Source organism: Tauraco erythrolophus, chromosome 14 (assembly GCF_009769465.1).
Source record: "Tauraco erythrolophus isolate bTauEry1 chromosome 14, bTauEry1.pri, whole genome shotgun sequence".
NCBI classification, from domain to species: domain Eukaryota; kingdom Metazoa; phylum Chordata; class Aves; order Musophagiformes; family Musophagidae; genus Tauraco; species Tauraco erythrolophus.
The window spans coordinates 832,763-858,837 of record NC_141478.1 but is presented as its reverse complement, the minus strand read 5'-3'; the positions used below and the strand labels follow the sequence as shown (position 1 = coordinate 858,837).

Sequence of the window (26,075 nt, the reverse complement as noted above, 5' to 3'; positions counted from 1 at the left end):
GAGTTACACACTCGTTGCTTCTCAGTCGGCCCAGGACTGCTCGACTCCGTGAACTCGGCTCTTTTCAAGTATCCCGGGATCTGTGTTATTTCATGTCTGGCAGCAGCGACATGCAGGTTAATGTCACCCCATGGGGGTACCCTGGCAGCATCCTGCTGCGCTCGCCGAGTCCTGCACACGCTGCCCTGGCAGCACTGTTGTGCCATCTTGGGCGTCTTCTTCTGAGAAGCATCGTGCTGGGTGCTCCGATTGTTGTTAATCGATGTTATCGATTAAACTGGAATAGTTTAATCCACAGATATGTCGGAGACTGGACAAGAAACGCGCCACCAATCTAGAAGGTTCACCTCGCAAGGCTTGTGTCCACCCAAACACGGCTCTGCCTCCAGCTGCTTTCACTGCAGAGGACTTTGGGAGCAGGACGTGGAGAGGTTCCTCCTCCAGCACTGTTACCTGAACATCTCTCGCACTGACTGGACTTGGCAAATCAAATCCAACTGTGATAACACACACGGCTGTGCTGGAAGAGAGAAGGAGAGAAAAAATAGTTGCAGTCTGATTTTGGAATGTTTCAGGGAAGTGTCTCCTAATCCCCTAAATAACAGGATAACCGTATAGTGAAGGCAGGTTAAGACTTGGTAATTTCCTGGCTTTCAGGTTTGTGGTCAACCAGGACGAAACGGGCAGATGGGTGCAGCAGAGCTACTAGTGATGGTCTAGCAGCCAGAACTGTCACAATTTAGCCACACGATGCTGTTTAGGGTATGATTTTTAGGTCAGATCCCCGAGGGATTGTGGTCTGGTGGCCACCAGAGGAGTACGGACGAGCCCTTTGCTAACAGCTTCAAATGCTCTGCCTGCACGTCGTCGCTCTTCTCCAACCTCCTCCCCACTGATCCTGGGGAATGTTTTATTTCGGAACGCTGAGGCCCATCGTGTCCCTTTAGCTCTGCCTGCAAGACCCGGGAGAGACCTCGTCGGCCCCGGTTCAGTCAGAGGTAAGCAGGCCCTTGTCTCAGACCTGGTGATGTTTGGATGTTCCTGACGGAGCAGGTGGAAGTGGAGGACACCTTTATCTCAGGATTAAACATCAAGGCCGTGATGCTCCTGGGAGCTACAGACCAGCCCCCCCGCGCCTCCTCCAGCCCAGCTTTTCGGGGCTAGTCTCCTTCCACCTTGTCAAATAACATCCAATACGTAAAAGCTGGAAACATTTACTTCATCCAGTTTATTTCACTGCCACCGCCCAACCCTGTGATTTCTGTGAGAATCTGAGTAAGTGGAAAAGGAGGATATATTTTGTCTGAAGATAATAAATTTAGATGTCATCTTTCATATAACAAGTGGAATGATATATGATACTATGATACATGTTAGCTAGAAAAAAAATACTACCTCCAAATTTGTCCTTTTTTTCTTGTTACCCAATTATCAGGCAGTATAAATAACAGACACGTAACTACAGATCAAATGATGTCATAAGTTACATCCTCACCGAGTCTACGCGGAGTTTCACAGGCTCAGTAAGCTGTGAGGATAACAACAAAAGGGCCAAGAACTGTGCTATGACTGGGAACACGTTAATTATAAAAATATTATGTGTTTACACCAGACATTTATGTAATTTAAACCTCTGGATTAAAACAGTGGCGTTGTAATTCCCGTTGTATAGATGAGGAAATTAAGGCACAAAGGAAAAAACTGCTGCTCAGCACAGCTCTGAGTCTGAGCTACTTACTGCCTTCTAGGAAAGGAACAGTTCTTGTCGTGGAGACGTCTAAAGGTTTCTGCTTAGGAGGAGAAACACATAAAAGGAAGGCAGACCTGGCCTTGTGGTCATTTTACAAATATATCCACTGGAATAGGTATGATATACTGAAAATCAGATCCAAAGCAAGACCATCCTTAAAAGAATCTGCTGTAACGATTTTAGTACATAAACTGCATCTGTTTTCTCTTGTTCGGTCTCCAGTATCCTCAGCTTCTAACACACAAACACAACACTTCTCCTTGGCTTTTAAAGGCTGAAAACTGACATGAGAAACTTCTTCAATAAAGGATGAGACCAGCTAGAAATCATGAAAACAGTAGCCAGAGCATAAATATTTAATATAAACCTTTATGATTCTGTATACTAGAAATGATTGCAGAAGAAACACAGATCTGTAGAACACGAGTTCTCTTCCAATTGTATTTTACAAGATTCAGCCTATCAGTACAATGACATTTTTGCAAGTATCAAAAAAATAAAGCAAAACAGTATTACATTACACGGTCAAGACAACCAAAATAGTGATGTGCTTCACAAAATCTGTACAAGTTAATCCTCAGCAGCCCATCCTTGCTTGCTTCCCAACAAAAACGCTTGCTGCCGATCTGCCAATGTTTTGGATTTTTAAATTTTTTTTTTAATTTTTTTTTTTTTTTTTTACAAAATTTTGACTACTCGCTAAGAAAATGATGCACCTACGCTACTTCTCACCAGCCATTTATCATCTCGCTCAGGATTCGATTTAAGTATCAAGAGCCTAAGACACAAATCTGAGGTGGGATTGGTGAAATCCCACCTTGGAGAGCAGTCAGTCCTTCAGCATCTCCCAGGTACGCAGTGACACCGTCCTCCGGCTGAACGAGTTTCATGCAACGATTGTTTTTTCCAGAAAAACTCTCTTCCCGCTCCGCAGCAGCTTTGGGACCCGAGCCCCGGGGTCCTCGTTGCCACGAGCTCTCCCTCAGCGACACCGCGGCTCGTGTCTGGCTGCATCGGCTCCCGGCACGGCTGCACCAGCACCAGCGCCGGCAGGAGGACGTGGGTAACCAACGTGCCCCGGGGAGGGAAGGAAAAGCAGGAGGAAACCTCCCTGCGTTCGGTCAGCCCCGGCTGGTGGGAGCTCACAGAATGGATTTTGAACTCCCTTTTCATTCCAATCCTCAAGACAATCATTCTGCCTGAAGGTCCCAACGGAACACCTTTCATGGATTACCTCTCCCAGAAAGAGGCGTCTGTCTTCTGAAAACGAAGACGTTTACGTCCTTCTCAGGAGGCCAGGAGCAGACTGGCACGCTCTGTGGTCCGACGCACACCGCCGTGCCGGCGTGACTGCCACTGCTTTATTTCTTCTTTTATTGTTTTTTGATGAGTTTAAAGTTTCATGGCATGAAAGATGGAATTGGCACGACCGCAGATCAAAGGTACTGCCTGCTGCCTTTGCCACACAGATCCATAGAAGTCCTTTCCCCAGAAAAACACTGCCGGTGCCACTGAACGCTCTACTTGTGGTGGAAGACATTTGAACAGAAGAGAGATGAGTTTCTCTTGGCACCTGTTGGAACAAACTCATCCAACTGAGCTGATGTCACACCAGCAGGTATCACACAACAGGTTGTGAATGTTTGCTGTCTGGCCTTGGCTCTGGAATTGTGTTCCGTTACAGTTCGGCTGTCTGTACTAGATCCATCTCAGCTCTGCCAGTGTTAAATTTTACATGGAAGTTTCAGCTGTGCAAAGGTGCGCTCTCCACATCCTTCCCGTGGAACGCAACGGGAGCACAGCGCAGCCAGGGGAGGGAAGAAGGCACGGTAAACTTTTCTAATTCCCCACACCTGGGTGCACCCGGTGCTGCTCCGGCCCTCGCTCAGGAGCCGGGGCAATGCCAGCAGGGGTGACACGACTGCTTCAGCAGCCCGATTCCCTGCGACACAGGCTTGCCTTGGATCTCACATGAATTGTGAAGTTATGAACCTCACCATCTGCTTTCCTAGACTAACGCTACATGGTTGATCCAAGCTGGTTTAGACAAAAGAATAACGGGTACGATTTACAACGCAACGCTACAGGGAAAAATAAAGGAATGTGGGTATTTACTCAGTAGAGTCACAACATTTTTGCGTTTCTGGACACCTTTCCATACAGAACAAACGAGCTCTACTCCGAGACATCACTATTCTGCCGGTGGCAGACAGGTTGATGAGACTTCCACCCACTCCACCTTCTCCTCATCCACCCCTGCCTGATCCCACTCCCCACTGGGGCTCAACGCTTTTTCAGCTGCACCAGTCCAGCCATCAGTTCAACTGCCCTCGGACACAGATGCTGGGAAAAAACTGCATCTGGGGAAGGGGGGGGGACGAGGTGCCACAAAAAGGACGTTTGCTTCTCGCAGTGAGTGAGGGCCAACTGTTCCAACAGCGCTGCTGCCAGCGGCGGACCCGGCACCGCTCCCGTTCTACTCCAGCACTGCACTCGCACAGAAGGCGCTAGCAAAAACACTCAGGTGAGTGCTGTGTTTAAAGCAGGGGTGCCTGCTCAGCGCGCCTTTGGGCGACACCACTCTTGTTTTGGGAGCTTTTTCATCAGGTCTTGAAACATTCAGGCTTTCTGATACGTTTCAAAAGTAATGGAAAACTGTTTTCCTACATAGCTGGAAGGTGAAACGAATCGAAGGTGGAAAGTTGAAGCAGTAATACCACAGTGAGCACTATTCTAGCTATAGAGCAACCTAAGAAAAAAAAAAACGATTGCACCTGTATTGCCAAAACAAGCAGGAAAAACATTCTTTTGCTGTCAGAACCAAGAATGCTCAAACCTGGAACAGAACACACATGGACATGTAAATTAACACATTATTACCACCATCAAGCAGAAGACCACGAAAGAAGTCCTTAAGAACTCTGGAAACAGGATGTTGTGTTTTCTCAAAATACATAAGACTGGGATAAACGACACAGCGACACGATTAACTGCCAAAGTTGCCAATTCTACATTCCCGACTGGAGCGATGCGCACGGCTGAGACCCCCGGTGTCAGCGTGCACAGTCTGACCCCGACCCGGGACAGCTGGGTCTCACCCTCCAGACACTGTAGCAGGACGAAAACAAAGCCTGATGGATTCTAGCTCTGCTCCATGCAAAGGCCAGCAGCGTCTGACGTTTTTAGGAACTTCCATTTTGAAGAAGGCAGACTCGTTCTGCAAAGAAAGTCCAGAATGATAAATACCAGACTTGCAGCACATTAAAATATTAATATTTAATATGTTTACTAAGCAGTCTCTGTTATTTCTGTTGTGCATCTAACGTAGAACTAACCCCCTCCAGTTACATTTTGATTTCCCTCACTGATCTGATCATCACAACACAGATACAGCTGTAAAGTGCAATGTATGCTTTGGTTTCCTTAACTGAAAAAAGCACTTTTAGAATGGTTTTAGCCAAAGGTAGGACCCACGTGGTTAAGGACATTATCTGAAGAAACCATCGTCTCTTTTTACAGTCTGAGAAAAGCCACGAACTACTTAACAAAAATTGTTTCATTCTGGTCAACCAGTGAATTTTAAAGCAGTTCTATTATGTCAGTTACCTGGAGAAATTTGGAAGAATTCCACATTCAACAAGGATTCACTGTTAAACTAATTAAAAATCTCAGATCCAGATTTACATTTTAAACAAACAACTGAAAAATAGTTGGCAAACCACGCAGCAATTCAAATACAAGCTGACCATTTTCAAAATCTATAAATATTTCCAGAACCATCTTATCGACATAAAACCAGGAAGGAAGGGGGATGGTTACAGGGCTCACACGTCTGCGCAAAAGCATCTATAAAGGTAATGTTATGTACATTTTATTTCAATAAAGACATAAGACAAACAGCGTAAAGATGCCCAGATGCCCTAAAGATAAATACATTTAAAAGATTCTCATTAAAATGAATCTGTAGTATTTCTTTCCTGCAAGCAAAATACCTTTCTTTAAATACAAAAAAAAAAACAGTATTCTGAATTGCAACTGTTTTCACTTTTTTGCAGAAAATCTGCCATGATGATTTTTTTTTTTTTTAATGAATAAGGATTTTCCACAAAACAGGCTTGCTCTACATGCTAGTTTTTTTTAAACAGTTCAGTGACACAATGTGCTAGCTACGTACACAACAGATAATATAGTAAGAAAACACTCAACCTGATGAAAAGTTAAAATCTTCATTAATACACTGGAAAAAGTTGACATAACTCATGCCTTTTAAAATCAAAAATACAAAAATTAAATGTTCTCCTAAAAAGATTTTCCTTATTTTAAGGACTCATTTGAAAATGAAGCTGCATGTAATTTGTACAATAAAATTGTACAAGTAAACAGGTAATATACATAAAAAATTAACTGACATACTTCTCAATTATCAGTTGTCCACCTTTAATTTCCAATACTGTACTTTCTTAACAAGCATACAAAATATCAAACTTCTCTTTAGAAAAAGTGCCGTTCTGTGACATCTTTTACACAAAACCAGTCTGAGCCTGTGGCGTGTCGATGCAGTCGAGAGGCAACGCGTCCTGACTTTTACAAATTATACCTTCCGTAAAAAGCCTCCTGAAAAGGAGATTACACACCATTATAAAAATATCAGCCTCCCGCAGCAGCTGCATGAGAGAACCCAGGCTGAAAGACTATTTCCCTCCAGCACAGCAAACCACTGTGAGAGCAGGCTGCCTGCGGCGCCACGCGCTTACGTGCCCTTGCTGCCAGGTACCCGGGCTGGCACACCGAGCGTGGCACTGATTGTAACGACGAGTGTCGCAGAGGTACCGCCAGCCCACGGAAACACCGGAAAATACTGAGCCACTGTGCAGGACACTTCGGTCTTGGAGGAAGCAGAAGGCAGCAGTAATCGAATGGCATCGAACCTGCGAGGTGGCCAAACTGGTTCTCCCTTCAAGATCTGCGTGCACGGCACAGTCTGAGGTATTCCTTGTCCACCAGTTGTTTGTGCCACTGCCAGATACCGTCTGTCCAGAGTACATGCCATCACAAGGGTTTAAAATATTCTGAATATTAGTAATTCTTATATTCTTCTTATCTAGCCAGTCTCTTGATTTTTGAAAAGATTTCGACTACGGTAGAATATTACGGAAAGAAAATATAAATGCAGGGTTCTTTCTTTCTAAATGAAACTTACGTGGGCTAAAACTAGAGAATATTTTTAAACAAATATACAGTATGCAGGCAGACGAAGCAGGAAAACGGCCATCCAACTGTTTAATAAAAAACTAAGAAAATTTGGCTATTTCCAGAAAAACTACGAAGCGCCTCAACTAAAAGGAATGCATAATGAAATTCTAATCTAATACAGGTCAAAAAGGTAAAAAGGTTATAAACCTTAACAGGAAAAATAAAACAACTTTTACTGGCCATTCCTGTTGAAATGAGAATCTTAAAAGTAACAGAAAAGTGGCTACAAACCCACTTAGAGCACCGAACAGAGAGAAAATAAGAGTCCATTTTCAATCTCTGTTATGTCATAAAATCCTGTGTTTCTACAGGTCAAACTGCTGGTGGCAGAAACAGAATTCTTTATAAACTGCAGATGTCCTGTACGTAAAAAAATTTCATTGGAGTTGCACTAGTTCTAAAGACTGTTCTGTTCTCGCCTCCCCACCGCGCTGCACGGCACCGTACTGAACGCATTCCATCTCCGATCTAGAACGTCTCTCTCTGTAACCCTTGATTACTGTCGGGCACCAAAGATAAGAAAAGCAAGACGGGGTACAAAAATGCAAAATTTCAACAGTAATGGCAATGTTTTGTTTTAGTCCAAAAGGGTCCTGCATTTTCTCCCCCTTCAGTAATTAGGCAGAAGGCTTTAATCTGGGGGTAGCAAGTCATGCAAGCGAAATCTGTCTCTGATGTGAGGTCGGACATCTTCGTTCTGCAGGGAAAAGGAAAAAAAAAAAGAGGGGAAAAAAGGTGCCGGTTTTAGGAGAACAAACACATCTGTACATCAGGTTTTGGCAGGGTCAGTTTGCCAACACCAGTATTTCAATACATTCCTGGCTTATATTTGGGTACACGTAATCACAAGGGACTCCCAGAAATAGCTACGTAACATTAACAACAACTTCGGAGTAATTTCTGTGTGTTTTGAGAAGAGCCACCCATCCCAGCCAACAAGGGCAGCAGATCACCTAAATGCCCACCGCTTCTCAACCTCTTTACAATTGTCTTACAATTCTCCGTTTCGGGACTAAAAGCACCGTTAGAAATGACGACGTTCTGCCTTTTGCTACGTAACGAAGCCCTTGTGCAGGCTCTGAAATACTTCCCAGAGTATCTTTGTCCAAGAGGGACATGCATGACTGTTGGCAGCCTAAATCTCAGCGGCTCTAGGAATCCTAAAATACATGGAAATACTCACAAGAGCCAACTGACACATGGGGCGGGGGGGAGAGGTGCAGGGGAGCCCAAATAAAGGAAACACTTACCAGCTCTACAAGTTTCTCCAGAAATGGAATCAATTTTAGGAGTTCGTTGTCATTTTTATCCATGAACCAGCTTTCTATAGGAATTCCATTTGAAAGCTAAAGTAAAAAAAAAAAAAAAAAGAAAAAAAAAATCAACACATGATTCACACTTAATTTATCTAAAAATGAGTTGTGAAAGAGCATTTTGGGGAAAAATGTTTCCAAGCTGGTGTTTAATATCCATTTTTCCTCTAAATTTTTTATTAAAATTCACTTCCAAAATACCTCCTTCCTTTGCATACATCACTACAAAGCTTTCCACATCAAAGCTGAAACAGAACCAGCTCTAAAAGTTCTGCTGAACTGAACAGCGTTGGTATTTTGAGAAAATGTTATGCCAAAGCACACGTGGATACAAACTGGGTACTGGTGGGACGCAGTTTGTGCATGACGCTGTGTCTAACAGGTTTTGGGGGTTTTTTTGCTGCTTTAATGTAGGTGAGATGTTAGAGATGACACTTCTTTATCTACATAATAGGACTAACTGGAATAGTGACATACCCAACTGCTGGGAAAATCTAAATCACAGTGTATAACTCTTAACATTTAAGGATAAGTAATTTTCACAGCTGTGCATCATTTCAACCAGCAATTTGTTCTTCATCATCTCACTAGCATGAAAAATCTAAATCCACAAGAGTCCAAGCAAGAGGCTTAGCAGACCAGTGGTGTCTTCAGAAAAGCTGAATGAGAAATAAAACTGACTGGTTATCCAGTCTGCTCATGTAAGACGTCACTTGAGCAGCTCTTCACGAAATCCAGAGAACTCGGAGCAGGGCTGAGTGGTTTGTCACACACAGACTGGGCACACGAGCTAAATAAGCCAAACCAAACCCTGGTGGTCCCCTGCCTTCCTTCCACCGTGGTGGTCCCCTGCCTTCCTTCCGGAAGCGTTTGCCACACCTGCCACGTTTGCTGCCAGCAGCACCCTCACCTGGTAAGCAAAGGCTTGTGGTGAATTGTCAATGATGATCGTTTTGGAAAGATCTCTGCCAAGAATGTTTAAATCCTTTATGTAATTCCCTTGTACACAAACACAATGCTCACGGAAAAGTCGATGCCTGTGATTAAAGTAAAACACTAATTAGTGAGAAAAATTACAACATCTACATTGCACAGGGGAAAAGAACAGTGAACTTTGCCAAATGTTACCACTTTTTTTCTCTTCTGATCTACTTGGCTCCTTTTAAAAAAACATTCCCTTTTTTTTTCCATTTGCTTTTGAGCTTTTTACTGGTAAAACTACAAGTGAAGGTGCTTTTATATTAACCTAGCTCGGCAGGTGGGCGGTGGTATTTAAATGGAAAAGCTCAACTCGGATGTAACAAATATTTGCCAACAGGGTCTTGCTTTCTACCCATTTTTGCAGACAGATTGACAAAATGCTCTAACAATTTTGCAAGGCCCCAAGATCAGAGAAGTTAGTTCTGCACAGGAGCCCGTTTATTGGGTTTCATTATTCTTTTACTCTGTTCCAACTGTTACAGCACACGGCCTCCCTGTGCATGCCAGAACACAAAGTATCAGAAGAAATATTTTCTTTTTTTAATCTTGCCTCTGTTCACAATTAACCTATTTCAGTTATTATAGCTTGAAAAAAGCCTCGAGGCCAAAACATTCCATCAACTTCTTCCTTTCCAATTAGTCTACTCCCTTTTAATTTATTACAGGAGAAATACATAGTCAATGGATGGATAGACTAAAAGGACTCAGATTAAAAAATTACCAGGAATAACACTGAAATTTCATGGAGTATCAACGTAACTGTAATCTCATAATAAATAGTAAACTAGACAGATTTTGAGTTGCACCCAGCTGTACTACAACGCGGTTTCTTGAAGGCTGTTTGTATTTTTAAATGTAGTTTTTAGAAGCTGCACATAGTGTGCCTAACTTCATGAAGGGCTTGAGTCCCAACGCTGCCATGGAGGACAACAGGCTGCTGCCTTGGCAGACTCTGAGTCGCACGCGTGGCATGCCTGGCAAGTCTCATTTCAGCTGATGCCACAACTAATCACGCCTTGATGCCAGCTGTTCAGTGCACGTGAATCACATCCCAGTCCATGCATCACAGGAATCCTCCTGCCAGCTCTTACACCACCGGTCAGCTGTACGGTTTATTGTCCTTCTCCTGCTCCTAACGCAGCTCAAACTGCGGTGCTGGACCCGCAGCAGGTTCTGGGGGATGGATTTTTCACGCTACAGGGGCACGCGCGGACTCACTTGCAACAAGAGCACTGTTCCTGGATGAAACTAAGGAACAGGTTATCTTCACGCTCTTAAGGAAAACGAGTTACGATGTGCCTAAACCGCCTAAACCACCGAGTGAAAACAATGGATGCAACCACTGTCTCAGTCTAAATGGTAATTTTATTGTGTGTGTAAAAAAATCAAGTTTTCACTGAATAATATTACAATAAAACGATGCAGAGAAGTGCTTTGCCGAGGACGTCCCAGGCACGGAATTTATTCAGTTCTGACTCTAAATCAAGCACAGTTGTCTACTTCCCTCACTTGGGACACCCTGTGCAGGGTGAATCCCTGAGAAGACCCCTCTTTGGTTGCAACTTTCCCACGTAACAGTCCACTGTCCAAATGAGGATAACAAAGAACCTCAGCTGGCAGAATTTCTTTATGCCTTAAGGAACTGTTCTTGAGGAATGCCAGTCACTTCCAAACAGAGCTCCAAATTAAGAAAAGAAATGAAAAATCAAGATAACTCTACTACAAATCCCACAAACAAGTTATTTTGTGATTGAACAAGAAATAAGAACACGTTGATTGTAAAGATAATGATACAATTCATAATTTATAAATAATAAATCAAGTTTGAATCGTTTAGAAGTAATCTAACACTCAGTTCATTTTCTTTATTCCTACTGTGTATTCCAAAGCAGCTCAAACACATTTTTGATACCCACGAGGTCATTTCCCACCAGCAAGCCTGACAACGCTACCGAGAACGAGCGGCTACGGTTTTTGGCCCCAGAAGGCAACGTGAAGCTGTGTGGGTTTATCTTATCACCAAGGCAATAACTCAATCACTTCTTCATTTCATTTTTCTCTCACTCTTAGACCAGACAAAAGACCAAAGAATCGGTTTAGTGAGACACACTGCAATACCGAACGTGTCATCATCACTTCTTCACCATGTTTGTTAAGAAACAGCAGTTAGGTTGCTTACAACAGGCATGTTCACATTTTTCTATTTTTACCTGACCAGTTGCTTTTTAGGGTCTAGTATGTTCAATAACTTGTCTGCATACACCTTCTTAGAAGCAGTAAAAAGAATGATCTATGGATTAAAGGGGAAAAAGTAATTATTTTAGATATCAGTATGTGAATATAATTTAAAAATGACACTCAAAAGGTAATGTCTAATTGGTTTTACCTCATAAATCTGAGACATACGTTCCAGGAATTCTCGGAAGAACGGCCTTAACCGGACATACACCTGAAACAGAGATGGACTTTACTAAAGATTCGAAATACTTCAGCTGTCACCTGCACTGCCAAGAAGCAGCTTGTAAAGATTAGGTCAAAATGAGCATTTATGAATAAAGTAAACAGCAAATATCAACTTCTTACAGAATAATAACTCCATTAAAACAGTATTAAATTAGCTCGCAGCCTAAGCAGTTGTAAGTGAAAGCGTAAAATGCTGTAATTAGGCTTAACAATTTTATTGGAAAATTTGATGGAATTACAAATAATTAAATATTAAAAGTTGGACAATCTCTTAAGACAAAACGAAACTGGTTACTTTGACTAAACATTTGGAATCAGCTTTCAGCAGCTGGGTAGCATCCACTCAACTACTAGATAATGTGAGCCAGCACTAACCAAGCAATCTTCTTAATAACCTTCTGCCACTAAGAACTACACAGTGAGAATGGGGGTGGCAGAAGTGACAGAAAAAAAAAAAAAAAGAGGCTTCAGCTGTTTGCAAATTTCCATAAATTCAAGTTTACACAGAACTGCACACATACATACATTACTCCCTGCAAAAACGGTAGCCTCGTGAGGAGACACCAGTCCAGGAGACCTCGGCGTCTCCCTCGGATTTAACTCAGCACTTGGGCTCACACGGAGACACCGAGATAAATCTGTGGCTTCAGGGCAGTGGCCACGGCAGATGTGCGGGCACGTGTCGAGCACTGTCCCGCTCCTGTGGCACACCACCCAAGCTTCTCTTGGAATGCTGGCCTAGGGCTTGGCACAGGTGTGGACTTGACCTACAGCAGCAGTGGTGACACGTGCGAAGGGGTGAAAACGACAGCCTTAGGCTCTGCCTACCTTTCTGCTCGGCTCAGAGATTGCCCACATACAGAACTACATGGTTTTGAGAAAAGAGTTACTAAAATATCCAGAAAGAGAAGAGAGTGTACGGAACTTCTTTTGATTTCAACCAAGGTAATTCCTGCTTTACCCATTTTTTTAACAGCCAATTAGGAATAGGCTTAAATTTATCAAATCACAGTAAATCTCCACAAAGGTTTGTATACTTGAATTGAATTGTATCAAATGTATACGTGGGCACAACCAAGTGACCAGAGGGAGAGAAAAGGGGAATAATTTAAGCAAATGCCAAATTTCTTATTGTTAGCACATGCTGCAAGAGCTCTTAGTCCTTTGAAGGATGCACATATTTCTAAACCAAAAATTCAATGTGAATTTCATTATTTAGCTTAAAATTTGGCAAGTCTTTTGTTTGTTTCTTTCTTAAAATGGCTAAAGTTCTGACTTAAGTTTGCAGAGTGACCAGTTACTACAGTAACACTGAAGTTTTCTTTTTTTTTCCCCCCCTACAGCAGGAGCAATCACCAAAACCAGACAATTACCACGCCTGGTAACGGGACCTGCACCTCTAGCACATACGGACACACTAGTTCACTGTGCAGACAATGTCTACTTCCCTTCTCCTCCTGGCAAACCCACATTTGGGGGCAGTAAATAAGTATCCCTTAAATTTGCTATCCTGTTTGGAGAGACAGCAGCCTCTGCTTGACAGGTTTGTGAGCTGCATTTAGCTGAGACAGCTACTGAGAAACCGACTTGCTAAATACAGAGCTGGAGCGTGTCTTCACCCCACTTCTGAGGGCACTGGAGGGAGAACACCCCCCATCCCGCCCCAAGCACGCAGGGAAGTTTTGCTCAGAGACTGGATGATGTGTTCAACTCACCACAAGAACAAACGGAATGAACTAACTCCAGGCGACCGGACATTAAACAACACTGAAGTTGGCTGTGACTGTAAATTTGGTGCAAATTGTTCCCTCAGCGTTTGCCCAGTATCCAGCAAGTAGATAACACAGCCAGCGACCTCCCGAGCTGTAACCCAGAGTTTAAGGGAAGGCAAGTTGTTCTTTGCAAATGCCAAAAGGATTATTCTGTTCCTGCCATTGTTCCTGAGTAAACGTTTACTTCATTGCAACCTAAACCTTTCTCTCCAAAACTAAAAAGTCACAGAAAGGATGTTCAACGTTTTCACTGCCTGTGAGACACCAGCTGCAAACAGTGGTAGGTAAAGAGGATGGTATTTGGTTCTAAGGTTTCTCCAAAAGCTTCATTTCAAATCTGTTTCTCTGTTACAGGAGAAACACGGATGTCATTTCAGAAGCAGCCTCTTCCGCAGCTCTCTGCACACTCCTGGCAACCAAAGCAGTGAGCTACGGTTTCTGTTGATATTTCAACTGCTGCTAATATAAATAAAAACATTTTCTCTATAATTTATTGTTCCTCTTAAATCTGGACTGAATTATATTGGTCACAATGGCCAGTTAGAAGATGATCCCATTCGAGGGGAGAACAGCTGTGGCTGCGGGGTGCCTCACGCGTGCACGCTCCTTCTGCTCCATCTCTGGGTTTGTTTAGCCCGTGGATATCTCAGCACCTTTGTGCCAGGCTCTGTTCTGGGTCACGGCCACGCAGCTGTGAGTGTGTCATCTACCTTGACATCAACCTTTCTCTAAGAAGTTAAAATGTGAATGCAAACAGGAAATCCATGGAAAATCATTTCTTTGTAGTACCTGTACTTCTAATCACAGCTCGTGCGCTTTGAGAGGTCCTGCCTCCACCTGCCAGCAAGGAGACACGACTGCTGCAGGAAAGATCATTCCCGCTGGAACCAGTGCCCGAACAACGCTCCACAGTGCTCCCAACAGGACAACCCACCCCAAGATGTGCCACCTGCAGCTCACAGCCCAGCTGTTAAATGCCAGACGGTGACTCACCTCTCTTTCAACAAGACAGTAACAGACACACACAGCAAGAATCCATAATGTTAAGCAAAATAAAGGGTAAGTATTTTTCTGTGCACACGAATTACCTGGTAAATGACATCTTGAAAAAGAACTGGAAAAGTGAGTGCAGCATCTTCTAATTCATTTAGACTACAGTGCACTAATGTTTCATCCTAGTAAAAAAAAAAAAAAAAGATGGTATAAAAGAAAGAAAAGATTGTGAAAAGAATGTTGAAAATTGAAATAGTTTTCCAGATTTTTATGCTCATGTTAAGGTCAGTTTATTTAGTCTGGGAAGTTTACTTTTGTACAAGTGCTGTCAGGATTGAAGAAGAATTCCTAGAACGAATTATACATTTCACTATTCTTGCAGTGTTTGAAAAATTTCAGTTAGAATTGTGTGCTAGGGGCACAAAGATAGGAAAATATATTAATTTCATAGGCTATCCTGTCATTCAATCCAAACCTGCATCTGCCAATTTGAATAATCCATCTCTTCATACATCACTAGAAGACAGGCCAACTGATATTGCTCCTGATCAAATAATGTTCCTGACATGATTAACGGTCTGAAACAACTTTCAAAACAGAGAGACTAAAAGGAATTCTTATAAAGACAAATACATTTTCTATTAACATTTAAGAAAGTGGATTTGTGCCCTCTAAGAATAAGAATGTTCCAAGAATTAAAAGAATCATTCTTGATCAATCTTGACACAAGATATACCAAGCTGAATTTTCCTATTTATAACATCTCATTTTTTTCCACACTGGATTTAGGAAAGCTTTATGGGGACAGATAACTCTCTGTTCAAGATGATAAAAATTGTAATGATTTTTTTTTTTCCAAACAGGACATTAAGTATTCAACAGATGTGGCAAGCATTGTACTCTTGCTGCTATTAATTTTTTTTTTTAAATGCAGACTATCTTTAACTAAAAATCACTACAAAAATTGCGTAACATTCAACAAGGCCTTTTTGTTTAAAGCACACATTACTAATTTCAGCAACAAACAAAATAAACTAGATGCTACATAACCCCTGCTTTTGGTATGTGTTTCTAAAGATATTTACCAAGTCTAGAACTAGTGAGAATTCTGGTGTGCTTCTTGTTTTCAGTGGAAGAGCTGGCTTCCTGTTAAGTTGTTCTTCTGTTAGTGGTGGAACGTGTTTGATGAAATAATACCTGAAAAGAATACAGATTGTGCTGCAGAAAGGCATATACATTATTGAACTGGCAATGGTGCAGCCCTACTTAATATTCCAAATATTTAAGGCTGCACAAGAAGCAAGTATTTTAAATTGAAAAAAACCCACATCGATACACACTTATTTTTTAAGTTCAGAGCTTTTGGAATTCACTACCATAATATAAAAAAATGTTCCAACTAAGAAAAAAAAAAGTAATGTTTTAATTCAATACCCACAATGATGAATTTAGTACTTTCAGTACAAATATTAGCACTTACGGATCAAAGACTTCCCAGTCTTCTTCATAGGTGGCTTCTGCATGAGCTGATGAGTAGCCACTGTCTGGAGATACTGGTGCTAAAATTCAACGAAAATGACCAAAACAAAAAAAAAACCACAAGAGCTAGTCTTATTAGTGCAGTTTTCACAAGTGGAAATTTGCATTTGATAAACGAAAGCCTCAAAGAAAAGTGGAAAAAAAAAAAAATCTCCTTTCAGCCTCACCCTCTCAGCCCCCACGTTTCACCTGGACCAGCCTGCACAGCTCCCGAGGAAGCCACCCGAGAGCTTGACGTGGCCTCATGCCGCGGAACCTCAGGAGCTGCCACACTGGACATGCCCACATGGCACAGCAAGGCACAGCCTCTGATGATGGGAACCACCTGGATGCCCATTCCAGCCCAGAAGCTGGCACGACTCTTCCAGCGAGAGCCTCATGTCCGAGGGGCCCTTCTGAGACACGGCACCGGACCGCATCAGAAGGTCTGGGCTGGACCTGTGGATCACGCACCAGCCCCTCTACTCAGAGGTTACATTTACTTCCTCGAAAGGAGTCCCCAAAAACCTCAGCACCCCTTAACTCCCAATGTTTTAAGGGTCTTGGGAGGATTTAGATAACTCTTAAGAATTTGATGCTGGCCATGCAAAAAGAGATGCTGAATTTTCTGGATACCATTTTTGTCAAAAAGGATGTATGATGAGTCTTTAGAAGAAAACGTGGAAAAGTAATGCACAACCTGCATGTTTCTCATCCACCTCACTATGTTGTTCTAATACAAGACATCAAAATGTTGCAAATTTCTCTTTCGTGATCACCAAGTCTAGGGAGTGCGTTTTTAATGGGGTGAGGAGGGTTCAATATTAACAAAAACGCATTTCTTCTGGAATCTTTGGTTTCATTTGAAGAAATGTTACAAGGTCAACTGAGTTATCCCAGCAATAGATCTGACTTGCCAAAACTGTGTCTTTGGTGCATAAAAGAGATTTGTCTATGAAACATAAAACCCAACATTAATACTGTTTGCATGCCCTAAGCAAATATGAAATATTAATTTATAGAAAATGCAGGTGCTAGGATTTCCCCAAGAGTACAAATCACATACAGCTGCAACACTTGAGTCCAAAGCACACATCTCTTACCAGTAAGTGGTGGCAGGTCACGGTCATTTGTTTCCTCCACTTCTTCTAAACCATTGTTGACAGTAGATCTGACCTGCACGGCTTGGCTAGTGTAAGCTGCTCCGTTGGTTGACGTTGCAGTACTTGTAGTAATCTCATCTACCTGTTCCATATCAAGCTGTTTGACTATTTCTTCAGCTTCAACAGCTTGTCCTGGAGAATCTGATCCTGATGTTCCTGAAGTAAGATTTCAGCACACTCATAGTCATTATCTTTAAGCTGAGCTACTCATCAGAATACTGACAGTCGTCACGAACCACACAAAAAAAGTTCCAGAATAATTGAAGATGGCTGCATTTGATTCATGTTACAAAAATAAGATCCAAAATGAAAACCAGGACAAATGCCTTTATGTTTGTGACAAGGAACTTACTATCAATTTTTTCCCTCTTTTTTCTTTTTTTAAATAAAGGTACACTACTAGATATGTATACCTGTGAAAGAATTGCTCTAATATAAACTTATTGCTTCTTTTATTAACGATCAAATCAACCCTTCTAAGAATTAAGGAGGTCTTTTACCTGGTAGTAGTAACTCTTGGTCTGTAAATCAGAATGAAAAGTGTACTGTCGCTCAAATCAGCTTTTTCTTAAAAAAAACCCATATCTATCATTCTTAGCTTTAACACTACTGGCTTTTTAAAAAATACCTACCATTTTTATTTGCTGGTGAAAAAAAATTGAAAACAGGAGAAAATATGGTTCCCAATAACGTAGTTCGTGGGGGACTGCCAGTGGTAGGATTATCTTCTAATTTTCCATTTTGCTTTACATGTTGGTTTGTCATTTCGTAACTTCCAGCTTCTGTAAAAGAAAAGTTACAAAGTGTAACACCATGCTTCTGTGTTTCACAGTTACAGCCTCAGTTTTATCGTTATTTTCACTATAGGAAAGATCCCTCTTGCTCATGGTTCAACTCGGCTGACAAAAAACTAGCCTAAGTTTTTAATTTAAAAAAAAAAACAAACAAAAAGAGATGGCAATTTTGTTTCAACATAAAAAGGAAACGGCAATTTTCACTTCCAATTAGGAAGCACTCGTTGCTTATAGAAGTATGCTATGGATTAATAATAATATGTTTAAATCCTTTAAACGGGCTTGCTGATGGCAGGCAGAGTGAGATGCTGTGCAGCTTTCCCGACGGACAGATGTCAGGATCAGTGGGACTCCACTAGATGGAAACAAGAGGAAGTGCCAGTGGAACTCCAACGGCTGAACCTCCACGCTTCCCGTGCTAGCGCCCCGTGCTCTCACCGAAGCCACTCACCAAACCCTTAACGACTTCCACCGCTGAAGAAAGGTCCCGTATCAGTTAAGGGCTGTGAGACTGCTGAACCCCCACCCCACTGCAACAACGTAAGATCAGAACATTTACAAACCTCCATTCATTTGACTTTTCCGTCGTACTCGAGAGATCTGTTTGTTAGGCTTTTCTCCTGTTTGAGGTGTGGATGTAATCAAGTTGTTATCTATATCCCGCTCAATTCTACTTCTTTTTGCAGGATTTTCTCTTTCTTCCTTAAAACAGAAAAGGGGGAAAAAAAGAAACATACTGAATAGTGCCTCTAGTACTGTGAGAAAATGTTAGCTCTTAGGGAAATTTTCACAAGAGATCCATGTCTTGTTCCACTTCCAGATGCAGAATACGCACCATGTACCTGGGCAGCTGGAATTTTAAACTCATTTAAACTGACACGACTCAAGGTAAATGGCAAAGTATTGGGAAAGAAAACTGTACTCGGAACTTCTGTAGCAGAAAAACGGTCTTTAAGTACTATTTCACTGGACAGGCAATTTATAAATACCTAAGTGCGATGGAGTGGGGGAAATGCAGAGATAAAGCAACTAAAATGATCTGAAGCTCGACTTCTCCACCTGTTAAATACACAGGAAGTAAACTGCACAACAATATCCAAGAGGAAATTCTCCACCATGCTCCCTGCATGAAGTGGCTTGCTAAATTGTACAGAACTTGCTGCTATTCGATCCATATTGGATAGTACATGGCAAAACCTGGCTGTTAAAAATGCTGTAGGCAAGGGTTATGAGCCAGTGATTCTCCTTACCTTTAACTAACTGACTGTCCTCCCCTGTGACACTCACGTGAACGATACAGAACCAAACATTTCTGCATATTTTCTGTGCATCAGTGCATGTGCAGCCACACAAGTTTAACACAGGCTTCTCCTCCTTTTTCCCCCCAAAGCACCTACTACAACTTAATAAAATGGCAATCTGCAATCTAAAGCATGGCCACATAGAGCACACTGAAATGTTAGGTGTGAGACAATGCAAAATAAATTGAATTAAATGCCAAAATAAATAGCAAGGCCACAGACCATATCAAAGTGAATTAAAATTTCAATTTTAGAATTACAATACTACCTTTCTGGAGCAGCACGCTCACATCTTTAAAGAGAAAAGAGAAAAATGTCTGTGTGCTCCAAAAAAAGTAAATAGATCTTTTAGAAAAATTAATCTAAAGCCCATGGTAACAGGAGCACAGTGAAAAGAAATACAAACAAACATGGAAACGTATTGACGTCGGTATCAGAAGACGAGTGAACGCCACTGATCTCAAAAGCCTCCTGCTGGCAATATCCTTGACCAACAACCTTGGTGAGAACAATCTAATTACCACCACTGAGAATTAATAATATTCTATATACTATAAATCCATATAATGAGAGAAAACTGATGGCTCACTGAACTGATAAAAGAACAGTAAGGCATCCCATCTTCTAGGTCATTTGTTCAAATGTTCAACACCGGGGGAAAAATGAGAGAAATTAATTAACTTCTAAAAGCTATCCATGTGCCTTCATAAAACGAGTTGTGCTCTCATTCTGCTTTATGGAAAACAAGTGTAGAAACGTTGCAAAAATTACAGTGGAAACAGGAAATCTGGCTGGTGGTACCACCAGAGGCATAAAGAATTCACTGAATCTGGAGATCACCTTCATCCTCCAGGAGAGGCACTATCCTGACGTGGTGGGAAAGCTCCCACTGCTAGGCTCATGCTGCACGAGGTAACAGAACTCAAAGGTGAAGTTAGATATAATGTTATTGTGCTACTCGGTTTATACACCGAAAATTTTATCGCACAGATACAGAACTAAATAAACCTATTACACGTATTTGTAGAACAATGTTTGAATTCTGGGATCTACTCCATGTAACCTGTCCCTATCAATAACTGTGCCACGGGGAGCGTGCCAATGTCAAACCAACTGGACACCAAGATAAACATTTTGCTTGCTTTTAGGTACTCTGAGGGTGCTGAGGCACTGGCACAGGTTGCCCAGGGAAGCTGTGGCTGCCCCATCCCTGGAAAGTGTTCAAGGCCAGGCTGGATGGGGCTTTGGGCAAGGATTTAGGTTTCACATACCCATAGAGGAACTACTACACACTGACACCCCCTCCAAGAGTTCTATCGCTTCCCTGGCAGCCACAAGACTACTTTGTTAAGCCATTAGTGCTCTGGAAGATGGCCTGGCACTATCAGTATCATGCCATGCTAATGCCACTGGAACCACTCCAAGTCCTGCTACAGGCACAGGAGAGGACATGAAAGGAAACAGTAGAAAAATGCGGGCATTTTATATTAAAAAACCTGTTGAGAAAAAACAAGAATGAAATGTAATCCAAAGATTTGGGAAGGGAAGAGAAAAGGGAAGAGAGAAAGTTAACAAAACCTTAAAGAGACAAAGGAAAGGAAAACCAGACATATTTCCCTTATCTTAAAATTCCAATGTCAAATGTTTTGCTTAGATTTCAGCGTTTTGTCGCAGTGGTTTCACAGCCAAAATGCTGCACTACTGAGCTACAATGTGGATGCTGAATGCAAAATGGAATAATTGTCCCAGTTTAACGAAAAACAAAATGTAAGTGCATTTAACCACTTATTTTTACTGAAATATTTCTTTGGCCGTAGCTCTATGTTTCTATGGCAGGTAATTAACACATGCCATGCTATATTAAATTTCACTATAGAATCGTAGAATCATAGAATGGTCAGGGCTGGAAGGGACCTTCAAAGGTCATCTAGTCCAACCCCCCTGCAAGGAACAGGGATATCTCCAACTAGATCAGGTTGCTCAGGGCCTCGTCCAATCTGGCCTTGAACGTCTCCAGGGATGGAGCATCCACCACCTCTCTGGGCAACCTGTTCCAGTGTTCTACAACTCTCATGGTAAAAAATTTTTTCCTAATATCCAACCTGAATCTACCTCCCTCTATTTTAAAACCATTACCCCTTGTCCTATCACAACAGGCCCTCCTGAACAGCCTCTCCCCATCTTTCTTGTAGGCCCCTTTGAGGTAGTTTCGACAATTTAAGAATATACTATTATGTAAATTAAAATTATTTTAACTTCAGCTTGTTATAAAATTATTTTTTCAACACTTAGTTCAAAACCCAGAAAATACTTCTGAATTTATATGATATTGTTATTTATCACATAGTTAATCCGGGATACATTTTCACTTCGTTATGACTTCTTGGCTACTCTTCTTCAAAATTTACAGCTACATAATGTCAGTGTCTGGACTGCTGGGACTGAATGAAGTTGGTGGTTTTTTAACTGGCCTCCCTTTACAGAAAAAAAACATAGGTTTTTGAAACAATTGCAAGGTCACATTCAGCCTATCAAAGTATTTTATAAATCATTCACCCTCAAAACGTACATGCAACAGGTTTTAACGTGCGAAGATTACTGAAGTTCAGATTTCTGCCTGGATCAAGACGGATGAGATGCAGTGGTTTGGCCCTGGCAATGCTGGAATTTGACCCACTAAGCAGGGCAGAACTCACTGCAATAACACACTGAGCAGTTGTATCAGTTTCACGATAGTCGAATTTGTGAGGTTTGACCTTTATCGACTGACGGACTCCTGAACAATTTTGAATAAAAATGCTAAAAATATTCAACAAATTTATGCTTACAGACTTGCTTTTCTTAGTTGCCAGTATTGCTAATTCCCAAATTCAAGGCTTCCTTAAAACAGAAATTCGGAAGCTACCAAATTTATTAGTCAATATTTTCAGAGAAATCCTGTGATTTATTGGGTTGTCTTAAATACACCTACAATTGACTCCCGTAGAGTCTGAAAGTCTGTGGGTTTTTTAAAAATATCTGTTGCCTGACACAACTATCACAGGTACTTCTTGTCTTCCAATTCTTGACAAGAATGTTTTGCTTCCACTACATTACACATGCTTGTTTATTCTTAATAGAAATGATTTTAGATCGAATTTAACTGACTATGACCCAATCAAAAACCAAAAGAAGAAACCCACTGGTGGCATACCTTGGGTGTGCTTCCTTTAATAAACTTTTTGATTGAAGACAACAAGCCAGTCTCATTTTTCTGTGGTTTCCCTCCGCCAACAGGTAGGCTCTCTTCCACCTCGGAGTGTTTCCTCTTCGCCCTCAAAGCACGCTGCGTGTGAATTTGATTCGACTGCTGAGAAGCTTTCCGCGTTCTCAGCCTCATTTTCATGTGTACCACATGTAAAGCTATAAAAGGAAAAACAAAACCAAGAATACTTAGTCATTGAAGAAATGTATTAAGCATCGGATCATGAATTCAAAAAATTATATAGCACTGACAGTGTTCCGATGCACTGAGCTTTTACATCCACATATATGGCTTAATTTACATCAAAGAAAAAAGCTATTTAAGTTAAAGCATAACACTGGCAGGAGAACAAATGAATATAAGCTGGCCATGGCTACATCTGACCATTAGATCAATGACGTTTTGCATAACCCTCCAATCCGAGTAGTAGGAACAAAAAATCCACCTGCTTCTAAGATGAAAGGGAATGTACGGTGCCTGGTGTCTTCAGCATCAAATGACTAAACTCAATGACCTAGGCAGTCCTTTCCAGCTCCGTGTGCCTCACAATCCTTCATTTTAAGTCTCTACATTAAATTTGAGAGGAGGCATAAATCTAAATTCGTGTCAAGTGTTCACAGAAGAAGAAAACATAAATGAGACTATGCGTTCAGTGTGGGTGAGGATATGGCAGCTCAACAAGGGAACCTAAGATTGATCTTCAATACAAGTGTGTTTGGGAACAAGATTAGACCCCAGGAAGACTCATGCAAGGGCAATATTTATTAAAGCAGAGTAAAAGGCCATTCCAGAGAATGTGTCCCATTTATCTCCAGCCTTCAACTGGACTGCTGGTAGAGTCAAATTTGTGCATAAACGTAAAGCTTTTCTGGACTGAAGGATATGCCTTCTTCAGTTGACCGAAGCTCACACTTGATTTGAATGGCAGTACTCATGTGCCTAAAATTCTGCATATACTGGATCGGGGCAGAAAAAGGAAACAGCAAGAAATCCATCCCAGTCGTAATGCACAGAAATACTGGTAAGAAAGCAATACGCGTTTCCTGGCTGAAGTCATGACAAAAAGCTTTTTTTAAAAAAGAAGAGCATATGCTTATCACGATAGGAATCGGTACCTGCTCTTCTCAAGTTCAGTTAGCAAGTATCCTATCGCTGAACAGACAAAATAAATCATCTATAACACTTAAAACACAAGTAACGTCACAACAGCTATCTTGTTTAAGAAAAGCCACTGGTGGCACTGGTATAATTCAAAGACATCGAAATATTGTGATAACATTTTTCAGAAACAGTTCAGAAAGTGTACACAGATGCATTTGTTTGCAGTTCAATAAATCTCGATCTCAAACGAAAGACGTTCCAGCTAATGAAGAGTAACGTAACTACTGACACTCTTTTAGAAGACTTGGCAAAAAAAGTACCCAACTGGTATTGTCAAAGTGAAATTTTACATATAATGCTTGTTTTAACTGCCAGCAAACATGGGATTTCATTTTTCCCACGTACATGTCCAGCATTTTCCACCAGTAGTTAATATTTACAGACAGGAAAAGGACAAGTCGAGATTCTTAAATGACTACAGTAACTACAGCAAAAGCAGAATGATATTTGAGGTTTAAGGAAAACCCACAGAAACCATAGCCTACACTCACAGAAACTGGTTCCTTATAATCTTGCGCCCTCTAGTAACAGAAGCATTAAAACTCTGAGTCCATGAAAGTATCTTTTAGTTACTAACACTTGTAACAAAAAATTTGCATTTTGTTTAAAAGAATCTACTCCATGTGGGAAAAAAGTAATGCAGAGAAAAAACGAAAAAATATCCCCAAAGATTTGAATCCAATTTTCTGTTCCTATTCCTTGCCAATAGAAAAATAAAAAGATAAAAATGACATTCTGATACAAAGATGTAAAATAAACATGCCTTTTATCAGAACTTGCATCTTGACTTTTCTTTCTTACAAACTGCTGCCAGATTAATTTTTTGGGTATGATTTATAGTGGGAAGTACCCGCAACAACAGACACATGTTCCTGTTGTACTTCTGCACTAATCAGGAGGACCTAATCATGAAGAAATTATCAAACATCAATGGACAAGATGGTCCAAAGATACCTCAAAACATGGACCATATTTTCACTTCAGAAACATTGAGGAAAGCACCATTTTTTATCAACATTGTGTGTATTAAATAACGTACTTTAAGTCTGCATGCCTTGCCAAAATCATGTTACCCTAGGTGGCTGAAAAAAGAACAATTACATTTCTTGTACATGGGAGATGAATTAATTCACAACCCTACACAGGCTGGGACAGAAAATGGCCTGTTAAACCAAATAGTTTAAATATGTCAATGTTTCAAGTTAAATAGTTAGCAACTTGTTGGAATGAAGTTAGAGAAAAACAACATTGTTTTGCCATGTGAAAAATATTCTTACAACTCTCCAAGGAGCTCTCGTCCTTCCACGCTTTGAAAAGGGAATTTTTTTTAGCAGTATTATCACCCTGTTCAGGAGTGAATTTGGTTGAATTATAACTCCGTGCAATTCTGCAATCCGTGCATTGCACGAGGAGCCACACGTCAGCTCACAGACAGTGATCTCTGGGACAGCAGAGCAAGCAGAGCAGTGCAGACAGCAGTCACAGATACTTCCACCACCCCAGCTTCAACTGGTTTCCGATGGGTACCCACAGCCCCTGTGTGCCAGGCTCCTCCACCGCTGACATGCCAGCCCTGTGCCAGCCGGAGTGACTAACTGTTCTGGCTTTGTGTTGCCCAGGTTGGATGGATTTGTGTTTGCAATCCTTCCGGCCAGGAAGCCCTGGAAGCCAGGCCCAGGAAAGAGCACGAGGCAGCCTATTCTCATGACGGTCCCCTGGGCACTGGAAACATGTTTAAGCTGAGAAGTTGAGAAGTGGTAAAAGGGGAATAAAATCAGAAAGATATAAGAAAAAAGGTACCAGAATATGTAATCATCAGAGCAAACTTCTCAAAAGTACTTGCAAGATATGGTAGGATGACAGGAGGGTCATTCAGGGATTCCCTGATCTCTGCGACATCTGCCAATGCCATCACTGAATCATTTAAGTTGGAAAAGACCCTTAAGATCATTCAGTCCAACCATTAACCCAGCACTGCCAAGTCCACCACCAAACCATGCCCCTAAGCACCACATCTACACATTTTTCAGCACCTCCAGGGATGGCAAATCAACCGCTTCCCAGTGCTTGACAACCCTTCCGGTGAAGAAATTTTTCCTACTATCCAATCTAAAGCTCCCCCGGGGCAACTCAAGGCCATTTCCTTTTGTCCCATCACTTGTTACTTGGGACCTCCTTTCACGTAGTTGTGAAAGGTCACGTCCTTTCACGTAGCAGTAAGGTCTCCCTGAGCCTCCTTTTCTCCAGGCTAAACAACCCCAGTGCCCTCATCCGCTCCTCGTAAGACTCACGCTCCAGATCCTCCACCAGCTCCGTTGCCCGTTTTTGGACACGCTCCAGCACCTCCATGTCTTTCTTGTACTGAGGGG

At 41.6% G+C, this 26,075-nt stretch overlaps 1 protein-coding gene across 1 annotated transcript in view; it reads right to left on the bottom strand.

Annotated features, from left to right (window-relative positions):
- Positions 1–5,051: 5,051 nt before the first annotated feature.
- Positions 5,052–26,075, bottom strand: part of CTDSPL2 (CTD small phosphatase like 2) — a 37,179-nt gene continuing 16,155 nt past the window's right edge. The window contains exons 2-13 of the mRNA XM_086620424.1: positions 22,495–22,703; positions 18,564–18,702; positions 17,839–17,988; positions 17,147–17,362; positions 16,006–16,084; positions 15,611–15,722; positions 14,621–14,707; positions 11,684–11,746; positions 11,508–11,587; positions 9,227–9,353; positions 8,254–8,349; positions 5,052–7,700 (exon numbers count right to left, since the gene is read on the bottom strand). Coding sequence (XP_086476550.1) covers positions 7,635–7,700; positions 8,254–8,349; positions 9,227–9,353; positions 11,508–11,587; positions 11,684–11,746; positions 14,621–14,707; positions 15,611–15,722; positions 16,006–16,084; positions 17,147–17,362; positions 17,839–17,988; positions 18,564–18,702; positions 22,495–22,686 — 1,407 coding nt within the window. The 5' untranslated portion in view covers positions 22,687–22,703 and the 3' untranslated portion in view covers positions 5,052–7,634. The remainder of the gene's footprint in view (positions 7,701–8,253; positions 8,350–9,226; positions 9,354–11,507; positions 11,588–11,683; positions 11,747–14,620; positions 14,708–15,610; positions 15,723–16,005; positions 16,085–17,146; positions 17,363–17,838; positions 17,989–18,563; positions 18,703–22,494; positions 22,704–26,075) is intronic.